Below are 11,928 nucleotides of genomic sequence, written 5' to 3'. Positions count from 1 at the left end.
AGGGCCTCCCCTCGGGCGGGGGGTGTTTGTCACCCACCTGTCCCTGCGTGGCTCTTACCTCGGGGGCGAGGAGGGGAAGGGGAGAGAAACACGGGGGAGGGGGGGGGGGGGGGGAGGGGGAAGGGGGAAGCACCGCGGGGCTGGAGCCCGCGGCCCCAGCCCCAGCTCCCGCAGCGCGCAGGCGGCCGCCAACCGCGCCTCTGGGGGAGAGCGGCTGCGGGGGGTGGGGGTGGGGAAACAGGCCCGCCGGGGGAGGGGAGGGGAGGGGCCGGGCCGCGGAGGGGGCAGGGCTGCTCGCCGCAGTCACCCTCACACATACCGCGCCGGGGAGGAGAGAAAAGAGGGCCCCGCTCCGGCGGAGGGATACAGCCCTACATATATAGCGGGGCGGCGCAGGCTCACATCTTCAGCACTTCGCCAAGCCGCGCCGGGAAGGAGGGAGCAGCCGCCACCGCCGCTCGTGGTCGCGCAGTTCGTGCCGCCGCCGCGCCATGGTAGGTCGCTCGGCCGGCCGCGGCGCCCGGTCTGGCGCGCAGGGGACTCGCTGCGGTGCCGGGGACGGTGGGGTCGGCAGAGCCGGGCTTTCCTTCGGGGGGGTGGTGGTGGTGTAAGCCCCCCAGGGAGGGGGAGGCGGGAGGCCGCAGCTCTCAGCCCTTCCCGCCCGGATGCCCGGGGGGTGCGCGGGCCGGCAGCTGCGGACGCCCCCCTCCCCCCCCCGCCGCGCTGCTGCGGCCCTTCCTCCTCCGCCGCTTCCTTCCCCGTTCCCCGGGGCCTGCCGTGTGGGCGCCCCGGCCCCGCGCCCTCCCGCTGCGGCCCCGCCTCGCCTTCCCCCGCATGTGGCGTCCGCCCCCCTCCGGAAAGGGCCGGGCGCGTCTCCCCGGGGCCGCGGCCCCTCGGCCGGGCAGGGCGCGCTGCGGGTGGGGGCCGCGCCGGGCGGGGCGCGGGGCTGCGGGCGCGGATTCCGCTCGGCTCCGGCACCAGCTGCACTGCGCAGGGAGCGGGGGGGGCGCCCGGGGGAGGGCACCGCGCTGCAGCTACTGCGCCCTCGCCCCCCCCCCCATCCCCCAAAAAAAACGCAGCGGCGGCGGCGAAGCCCATCGCTGCCTGCATTACATCATGTCTCCTCCTCTTCCTCCCCGGCCCCCGCGCGCCCCCCGGCTGCGGGGGACCGGGGCGCAGTGCGCGTCGCTCGGCTGGAAGCGGCCCAACGCCCGCATGGCGGGCTCGGAGGGGGGAGCGCAGCCTTCCCTCTCGTCCAGGGGTCTGCGGGGGAAGAGCCGCAGCCCCCGCCGCCGAGGGGAGGGTGTGGGGAAGGCTGCGGAACCCCGGCGCCCTCCCGGCTGAAGGATGAGAGCGTGGCGTGGCCGGCGGCCGGGGAGGGAGGGGAAGCGGGGACGCAGTGCAGCAGTGGGCGGCAGCCGGCCGGGAAAGGGCGCCTGTTGCGCCCGGCGGGCTGCGAGCCCCAGCTCCCCCGCTCGGGCGGTGCCGGCCCCCGCATCGCCGTGGGCTCCGGGAGCAGCGCCGTCATCCCCGGGCGCTGCGGTGGCAGCCCGGGCTCCTCGCAGGAGAGGGGGAGAGGAAGGGCTGGGATTTTCCCGGCGGTTTGTCGCTTCCTACGAGAGCGGCGAAACAGTTGCGGGCTGACCTCTAATCGCGTTTTGGCAATCTGGGTGTTGCTCGGCTCTGTCTCTCCATCTCCCTTTCCCGTCGGGGAAGGCTGACATCACCAGGGCAGGATCTGATGACTTGGCTGGGTGGGGTGGTGGCTGCAGCCCCGGGTACCCCGCTCCCGCGGCGGGGGGAGCGCAGCGGCCGTGCCTGTTGCTCGGCGGGCAGAGCCCCGCGGCGGCGGGGGGCGGTCGGCGCGCCTCGGGCACCGCGAGGTGTGCCAGGTTAGGGTGGTGACTTGTTTTTTTTAATTCGAAATACGATTTTTAGGAACACGCAGGGAGCTCCGACTGATGGGGTGGCGAGCCGGTGCTGTGGGTCGGAGGGTTTTGCCGAGGAGTGGCTCTGTTTCCTGTTCTGCAGGGCACCGAGTCTGTTATGTAAATTCCTTAGATAATCTTTAAGTAAAACCTCGTATTTTCTGGAAAATCACGAAGCGTGCAGGAAGTCGAACTGGGTTTTGAACGCAGGTTTCCGGCTGTTACTAAAGAACATTTTTTAAATTTGAGCTCTGTCTTCAGCTGTTAGTGTTTCTATCCTTTTCCCCCAGCTCACCGTTCATATGGGGAATTGTTTAATCATTACATACAGACATGAAAACATAAATAAAAAACCCAACACCTATTTACAGGTGAAATGTTTGTCACTTAATGTACACAGCAGGCTTTAAACCCTACCCTGTTCCCCTTAACAGACTGTATAGGCGTTTAATTCTCCATTGTATTTGTTGCTCTTCACTGCAGTTAAGTTTTCATACTCAAAAAATGGTATTTTAGGACAAAACGGTTACAGGATGCCTGCTTTCTCTGACCTACAAAATTCTGTTCTGTTAGTGAAAGTTGCTCAGTAAAATGAGTTTAAAAGGAGTTAGTACCTTGTGTTCTTCAGTATCTGTGACTAGGTGTGTGTAAAAAACCCAGGTGTTTTTTCTTTCCTTAATTACTAGGAAATTGCATATTCTTCCATAAATAACTGGTTAGCTTCTTTGACTCAAAACAGTGGAGCTTTTTGTGATGCTCTAGTCATACAGAAGGGAGAGGCTTTTCTGGAAGGATGTGTTTAGCACAGTTAAGCTTTGGGAAAGCCCATTTAATTTGCCCACTGAGCTGTATACCTTTGGATGCAGCAGTGGCCTCTTGAAGTATGGAAGGTCATGAGCAGGCATATTTTAAGCCTTGCCACCTTAAAATGATGCATAAAACACCTTGCATGTCAGTGAGGTACCTTAAACCGCTTGGCTGAATGGAAAAATAACATGATGCTAGAAAGCTGGCATTTTCTGTCATGGATGGCAAAAATCTCCGTAATACTGAGTAGTAATTCCTCCTAGTATCACAGCACGGTTCTTTCTGTTAAGCTTACAGTAAGCTAATACTTGATGCAATGTGGTGGGGGAGGATGGGCCTCTCAGTAGTGTTAGATCACTAGGTGGCATGCTTGTCATTAGTCCGCTAATGTGCAAATACACCCCCCCACACACTATTAGGGTCACTGTACTGCTGGAACTGACATCTGATGTGAAACCCCAAACACATGGTATTAAGGATTTCATGCCTCTGTGACCAATTGCAAGGAGTCTGCCTGGTGTCCTTCAGTTGACCAAATTGGATTCTCCAAATGTAAGGATGGCATGCCTGGTCCTTCATGTGCAGTTTCAAAACAAGTTAGCTTATATGCTTTTGGAAATGGCTGTGTGGTGTAGGTGAATGGAATCTCCTTGCAGAGGCAGAATTCCAGGGGTGGAAAGCGGCTTTGTAAAAGTAATGATAAATCACTGGTGGAATCTAAGGGAAGTGTCTCTTGCTTGACATAGCTAGAGGTAAATGATATTCTAAAATGTTCTATTCTTCATGTAGGCTGATCAGCTGACTGAAGAACAGATTGCTGGTAAGTGTTTTTGAGAAATGATTGGGTTTTGCTAACTCCTTGTGATTTTAAAAAAACTGTCCCAAACATAATGGGGGAAAAGTTTTTGACAATTACAAATCTGTACTAACACTTTTTTAAAAACTCATCTAAAAAAAAAAAACTTTGGGAAAATTATTGGTTCGTTGCCTCCTGATTTAGGCTGCTTGTTCCTTGGACCACAGATAATGATTTTTTTTTTTAGACTTTCAGACTGGAGCCAAGTACTCCTAGATTTCTTGAAAACAGAAATAATTGCTAGACACAGGTGAACTTCTTATAGGTACTGCTTCCTTTTTAGTAAAGTGAAGATGAAATGGCAACAAATAAACCTAAAATGGATTTATTAGAAATTAATATAAGCTTGTGTTTCTTAAATGGCTTCTAACAGACTGTCTGTAAATCAAGCTGGTTAGGAGAAGGAGCATTGTTTGACTGTATGGAGACCAGTCACCTACTTGTGGCTGACATCTGTTCTTATTGTCTGGTGTCTTAATAAGTGGTAAATGACAACACCGTAAGTCTGTTAATGGTGAAGGGAACTCAGTGGGTCCTTTCACTTACCCCAAGCAGCTCCTGCTTATGGTGCAACAGTGCCTCAAGCAAGATGATGTTGAAATGCATTAGAGAGTTGTAATGCAGATAATCACCACATGAAATGTTTGAATATGCTATGCAAATTATGTTATGGTACTGTAAGTTTTATTTATATTTGAAAGTGTTCATTCTCTCAATATGTGGACAGTTAGATAAAATGTTTCTTAAAATTGTACCAGGCGTTGTCAGTGGTGTGCATTTTTAGTATGCAGTTTTCTCATGCTGGTGATGTTACTAAACACTGGGACTTTCTGCCTTCAGAATTCAAGGAAGCCTTTTCCCTATTTGACAAAGATGGTGATGGTACTATCACAACAAAAGAACTGGGAACTGTCATGAGGTCGTTGGGTCAAAATCCAACAGAAGCAGAATTGCAGGATATGATCAACGAGGTAGATGCTGATGGTAAGTGTTGGAAAAATAGTTTAGTGCTGTGATAGTCTTATGTATGACCTCCACACCTGGGCTTGGATTGCATAGAGAATATTCTGTGACATTGATCTCTTGAGGTAGTTTCAAAATACTCAGTAGAACCTAAACCTTGAGTGGTATCAATTTTTTGATTGCTGTCTGCACAGCAGTTGAAGATGCTGGCAGTATTGGTGAGAATCTAAAAAAGAGGCTGGGCAGAGACAAAATTATGCTGTTTATTGTTAATATTTTATGGGCCACAGGCTTCCTATTGCTGTCTGACTTGCTGTGACCTGCTGTTAACCTGCATTTCCACCCAGCTTTTCTATACATGTTTCGTCAGCCCATGTTCGTCTTAATAGCTGTATTAATGTCTGTGGTTTTGTCCAATGCCAAAAATGTGGTAGGAGTGCCAAAAATGTGGTAGGAGCGGAATAGTGCTAAACTTCCAAGCATTGAAAACACAACAGGGAGATCTGTATAGTCTAATGCAGTGTATTAGCTCACTGATAGATCAGGTAGAGGGATTGGAGGGACAAGAAGGAAAACCTTCCAGTACTAAGTCTGTCAGAATTAATTTCAATGGATGCCAAAAAGTGTAAGTTATGTTTTTCCTGATCAGTGATGTCAAGGCTTTGATCTTGTATGTTGGTGGTGATAGTGATTTTTCTCGAATACCTCTGTAAAAGAGTGAAAGTATATTGGCATAAATATAGATTATCTGATTACCAGACTACAGTAATTACACCTATGGTCCTAAAAGTGTAAGTTGACCTAATTTGTTAACTCCTAGATGCAGATACTGGAAAACTTCAGGGTTTGAGGTGCTCTGTGTAGAGTTCATGTGTAGTGGCTTTCTAGGCTGCAGTCTACAATGCTGCACTGGTAGATCCAAAATGAAAGGAGACTGAAAACTTCAGATAAGTATGGTTGTCCATCTGCTTAAAGTTGTTTTATGGCAGAATGCTTTGCTGTTAATTTAAGTGTTCATTGAGGATTTCTTGAAGCGGAGTACAGGACTTGTATTCAGATTTAGCTGGTACATGTCATCATGGCCAGCTTTATCTAGCTGTGTATGTCTCCATCTGGAATCCCTAAGCTATGAAAGTTCTCTTAAGCTGCATTTATTTAACTTCTTTGCTGTACTTAGGGAATGGGTAGATTGTAGTTGCGCAGTGAACAATTTAATGCATTTTTTGCATACAGGGCTGAGTCCTGACCATACAGATCTAGTTTCTGCTGTTCTGAAGAACTTGGTTCTTTACTGTACCACTTCGCTCATATCTTTGGGCAGCTTGAAGTTTGGATCCTTACTTAGAATTAAGAACATAAAAATATTAGGGGTAAGGCCTGGATATTAGCAGCTATTTTTAGTTTTTCATACAAGAACACCTACTATAGGCTTATCAGAAATGTCAAATAATGGCAGCTTTTCTCATGTCACTGGAATCTGCAGATCCTTGTTGCCCCTTAAAATGGTGCATTACTTCTGTGGTGCACAGTGTATGTTAAGGAAGTTGGTTTTTAACAAAGAACAAATCTGAGCAGCTCAGTGAAGTGTAATTTTCTCAAATTTTAGAATCCTAGATCTGTAGTGCCAGCTTTATAATGCATTCCTTTCTGGAATCTCCCTACAGCAATTGGGAGACTTTAAAGAAACTAAATGATTAATTTTGGGGAGTGATTTGAAGTAAAGGTAAGTCTTAGTATTGGTTAACCTTAGAGCACCAGGCTGATGTTAATACTTGCTACTTGGGTGGCAAATGATATGGCTTGACCTGGAGAGAAGGCAACAAGTTGATCACGCATTGTGATGAAACACTGCAGTGATGGTGGCTGCCACACATTGTAATAGCAAAAAGTCAGTGGTAACAATTTCGGGAGAAGATGCAGTTCTCTGTAAGAATGGTTTATAGAGGATCTGTCAGTCTTGTCCCTGGTTGAGTTAAATGCCAGGGGGTTTTGTATAAAGAAAAGCATGGAAGTTTAATTTTTGGAAGTTTCTTTTCATTAAGGCAATGGCACTATTGACTTCCCTGAGTTTTTAACCATGATGGCCAGAAAAATGAAGGACACAGACAGCGAGGAGGAAATCCGTGAGGCATTCCGAGTCTTTGACAAGGTATTATTAAAAGTACAAATACTCTTTAGAAGCAGTAATGATGTCCATCTTTTCCTCAGTGTTTTCTCCCTTGTCTAGAAGGAAAAAAATATCCTCTAACAGAAGTAAAGGATCTTGAAACAGAACCGGGACTGTTCTGGAAACAGAACCAGGACTGTTGTAGGCTGGTTGTACTTGCTTTACGCAGCAGGTCAAAGCTTTAGGCTCATCCATGAGGAAAACTTTCTGGCCTTAGGAGCAGACATGAGCAGAACTCAATGCTTGTGGAGTGTTGTGTTTTTTTCTGAGGGTGGGGAGGTGGAAGAATGTGATTTTTCTGTACCTTCTGACTTTGGGGGAATGGGGAAACATTTGCATGAATGCATGAGGTTTTATACTTATTTATAGAAGCTTTTTGAAGCTAAGAGGGACACAAAGCATTGCATGTTCTGTTTTCAAGATATGTGGGCTCTGAGGTTGCTTTCAGGAAAACTTGAGCTCAACTTCCTGTCTCCTTTAATGATACCTGGGCATACATGATGAAGGTTAATTATTTCAGAACAGGAGTTCCCCTCTGGATTGCGTGGAGATGACAGATGTTAAAAGAGAATTGTTTTGAATAATGGGTCATGTGGCTGCTAAGATGATGCACATGCATGTGTGGAGGAAGGCCTTACTACTTCTTTCTATGGAAAAAAAGTGCTGGTCTGTAGTACTTAGTTGGAAGTGTCCTAGAGGAAATTGGTTTTGTTTGTTTAGTTAGTACTTCATCTACTTTGGAGTTATTTCTGCAGACTAGCTTTGAATTTAAAGCCACTGAGGTAGCTTATCTACTGGTGGTGGCCATATGAACTCCTGCTCTAAGCTAGTGTATTCTTCCTGTACATGGAAGAGGACAATTTCTGAAATGGCTAGGAATGATACTAATGGGAACACTGACTTAGTGGGTTTTTTTCCTCACGAAGCTTTTCACCACTCCATATGAGTAGAATTTAAATGCTTTCTTTGAAAGTTTGTTCTACATCAGGCTTTTTGGATAAGATTATATAGCCACCTGCAGTCTGGTTATAGAGGGTAGTATTACACAGAAGAGAAAGCTGACTTCATATTCTTGCTGGTGGGGAAATTAGCAGCCTTGGTGTTTTTGGTTTAGTTTTTTTTGGCCTTGCTTAGGCAGTGGACACTATAAACAAAACTAATTCTGTTTCTGTGTTTATTTTTGAAAGTTCTTTAAAAGTATTAAATATACCTTATCACAGCTAGAAATCGGGCATGCAATTATTCTTAGAGTACAGTAATTGTATAGAAGGATATGATGGCATGTGTTCTTTGTAAGGCAATGGGACTAGTAAATACGATAGGGTTATACAGTCAGGTCTGCCTGTCTGTCCCAAGTGCTGCAAGTCTCGTTTGGAATCGGTTACTGGAATGTAGTTTGAGTTAATGTTAGGATTTTTGATCATGATCTTCTGTAACTCCTTCCTCACAGGATGGCAATGGCTATATCAGTGCAGCAGAACTACGTCATGTTATGACAAACTTAGGAGAAAAGCTAACAGATGAAGAAGTAGACGAAATGATCAGAGAAGCAGACATTGATGGGGATGGGCAAGTCAACTATGAAGGTAAAAAGATTCTTGTCTTGACTCAAAACCATTATTCGAGTGAAAGCCTGTTGCATAGGGCATTCATTTCTAGTACTTGAGATGCCAGCTTATTTGGTTGTCCACTGCTGTGAATGAAAATATAGATGCAGTGAAAGGGGCTTTTTTTTTTGTTTTTGTACCAAGTATGTTTAAGAGACTTGCCAGTTGAAGTACTCTGGAGACAATAAATCACAGTGACTTTCTATCTTTACAGAATTCGTACAGATGATGACTGCAAAGTGAAGAGACCTCCTTTACACCTTTTTTCCTCTAGAAGAATCAAATTGAATCTTTTACTTACCTCTTGCAAAAAAAATGTTCATTTATTCATTCTGTTTCTGTATAGCAAAACTGAATGTCAAAATACCTTCTGTCCACAAACTGCATGTAATGGTTGGTGGTCCTGTCCCCAAAAGATAAACATCAGTTTTACAATATAAATAATTATACTACCTTGAAAATAAAAGGAAGCACTTAGTGAACTCAAAAGTTCCATTTGCTAATGACTATTACACTGTTTGGGCTGGCCAGTTTTTCATGCATGCAGCTTGACAATTGAGCACAGTCAGACATTTGTATTAAAAGGAAAAAAAAAACCAACCTAAAGGATCCACTCTTTTGTTCAACAGTGGATTCTAGTTCAATTTGTAGTATAAATTGTCATAGCTGGTTTACTTTAAAATTGGTTTATACCTCAGGATGGTATGCAGCAAAATGGTTGAAGGATGCAAAACTTAGAGAAAATGCCCTAAAGGTTGAATGGTTCTCCTGTACGTAGCAGTGTGCTCCAAAAATAAGATGATCTTAACTATGGATGGCATGTCTGTGTTGAAATACTGGTTTAACATTGTCTGCATTGCACTATAGTGAAACGGGTGTCGGGCTGTTACCGTTCACAAAATTTTTAAAAGAAACCTTCACCAAGGGAGCATCTTTGGACTCTCATATTTTTAAAACCTTCTGTACCATGACTTGGAGCTGGCGGAGTAGCCTATGGACTTCAGCACAACTATCAACATCGCTGTTCAAGATACTACAATTTATGTCCATTCCAAGTTGTAAATGCTAGTCTTTTTTTCCAATAAAAGACCATTAACTTAAAGGTGGTGTTAAATGCTTTGTAAAGCTAAAATATATATATAATTGAGATGATAAACCAAAAAAAGCAGTAGGAGGGAAGTGTTTCTATGAATGACTTGCTGCTAAATTATAATGCACATGTATGCAATAAGTTATCCCCTATCTTTTCAAGATGGCAAGAACTGACCTCCTGTAACCCAAGACCTTTGCTATAAATAAATGAACTTGTGCTTGCCTTTCATATTACGACAATGTTAATTTAGTTGGTCTCAAAGTCGTGTAATGCTGACTCGTCAACTATCAGCACAGAAGTAACACCTCATTTCACTAAAGTGGAGAGCTCTGAGCATGCATGTCAATGCTGGGGGAACATGTATAGGTTGCTTAGTTTTTTTGACAGGTTATAGAAACTAGTTGGAGAATTTAAACAGTGTGGACTTCATAGATACCTATGATTATCAAACATACCAAAAATGCATTTCTCTACCCACAGAAAACAAGAGGACACTTATTTTACAATATGTAAAAAGATAAAAAACACAACAAAAAAACTAAGCCTTTTTGGAAACTGGGGCTATTATGTCTTGACTTATCTTCTCAAACACTTGCATGAATTTTGTGGGGTGGAGAAGAGGACTAGGGTTAATTTAAAAACCATCTTGTTACTTCTGCTTTGCATGCACTAGCAGTGCTTAGTCATTCCAGGTCTCTGAGTAAGTATTCTCTGATCCCTTCAGCTTCCCTGTGAATGAGTGGCCAAGCAGCCATGTCCACTCTTCCTTGTCTGAAAGAATGCTTTTTTCTTTTTTTTTTCCCCCAAATAGCAGAGCCTCCATGTGGAAGGCTTTTATGCTTGGGAGGGAGGGACTGCAGCTTAATTACTTGACTTAAGTTTGTTTCCAAACAGTAACTGGAGTTGCAAACCTTAATTGCTTAATTGCCTTTGGTGTTGGAGAGTATTGATACTATCTCTTGAAAGAGGTGCAAGTCTCCATTCATCCTGTCTAACTGAGGTGCCTGTGTTAAGAATTTGGTTGCTTGAAATGCAGATTTGCTCAGTGAGGGTCAACCATCACCTCCAGAAGGCAACTGGAACTATTCCTTCAGTGATTTTTTTTTTTTCCCCTGGGGGGGGTGGGGGAGTTCTGGGTGACTGGGGACCCAGACACCTTAACCAAGTGCCTAAAAGTTAGATGGGCTGAATGTAGGCAATTGTTTAGATCTCTAGTTGTTGCAAAGGCTTTTTGCTGTGGCTCTATGCTGTCTAGCAAACTGGCCATGATGATGGGAATGTCTGACTACCATTTGAAAGTAGTCTTGCATGGCAGCTGCAAACTGCTACTTTGGTAGTGCTTGAGAATGGCTGCACTGATTCTGTAGACCAGCTTTTAAAGAGAAAATACTCAAGAGACAGGCAAGGTAGGAGCAATGGTTGCTGCTCTGAACTAATTACTTCTGCCTGCGTGTGCAGAGAGATGTTGTCTAGTAGGTAAATGCTTCTTACCATCTATCTGTCATTCACTCACGGTTGGTAGGGTAGTTCATTTAAGAACAGCTGCTTTTAGCTTACTCAGTGTTCTGTGCTTGCTAGCGAAGAGACCTCATTTCTGCAAGAGGTTCTTGGCTTGATTAGAAATTGTCTGGCAGTGTGCAGTGTCGGTATGCCCTGTAACTGAATCTGCCTGGAGGTATCTAATTATTAACTGACTTCAGTACCACATCAACCTCGAGTAAATGTGTTCTCTGTACAGGACTTTAGCTCTGTTCCCTTCTGCATAGTGACTATCTAGAGAAATGAAATGGTGTCATCAAGGACCTTTTTTTTTTTTTTTTTTCTGTGAGTGTGCGTGTGTGGCTTTGGCTTTTTCCAACTGTGAAAGTGTGGGCTGGATACACTTGGTGCATGGCTTAGAAACATGGGACTGGAAAGAACTTCCTGGGTCATCAGATCCAGTCCCCTGCTATTGCAGGCAACCGTGTCATATACTCCTTTTAATAAACTGATCAAGCTTAACCACCTGCTTGTAAGTGGCTTGTTTTCATGGAAGTTCTGTAACTCATGTTGCTCTCAACTGATGCAAGTAATATATGAAATATGAAGTTAATCAAAAGGTCCTCCAGCTTAGCTTTAGGTTTATCATTACACTTATTTAACTGACTTTCTCAAACCTGTTATTCTTTGAACAACACTCAGGAAAGTGTTGAATCTTTACATCCCCTTGCTATGAATAAGAGTTGGTGTGCTTGCTTATTTTTTTTAATGGAAAAGATGGATGTCTGGCTTGTTGAAATTTGTTAGATATGTTAACTGTCAAGGCAAGAAACAACTGAGTTACTTGTATTTGATACATAAATTTAAGGCTAGAGTATACATAACCATTTTTAAAACACATCAACTTGCAGTGTAGTTTTATATTTAATACTGAAATTGTACTGCTAAAGTTTAAACTGCTGTTAATCATATTCCTCTTCTGATCATAATGAAAAAATAAAGGGTAAGAAAATGCTTAACATAGATTA

The 11,928-nt window shown here is 44.9% G+C and overlaps 1 protein-coding gene across 1 annotated transcript; it reads left to right on the top strand.

Annotated features, from left to right (window-relative positions):
• The first annotated feature begins 294 nt into the window (after positions 1–294).
• Positions 295–9,649, top strand: CALM1 (calmodulin 1). The gene is made up of 6 exons (XM_055715452.1): positions 295–494; positions 3,525–3,555; positions 4,432–4,575; positions 6,597–6,703; positions 8,172–8,307; positions 8,543–9,649. The coding sequence occupies exons 1-6, from the start codon at positions 492–494 to the stop codon at positions 8,569–8,571; spliced, it is 450 nt and encodes a 149-aa protein (XP_055571427.1). The 5' UTR covers positions 295–491; the 3' UTR covers positions 8,572–9,649.
• Positions 9,650–11,928: the final 2,279 nt, after the last annotated feature.

Source organism: Falco cherrug, chromosome 7 (genome assembly GCF_023634085.1).
Source record: "Falco cherrug isolate bFalChe1 chromosome 7, bFalChe1.pri, whole genome shotgun sequence".
NCBI classification, from domain to species: Eukaryota; Metazoa; Chordata; class Aves; order Falconiformes; family Falconidae; genus Falco; species Falco cherrug.
This window is presented reverse-complemented; position numbering and strand designations above follow the sequence as displayed.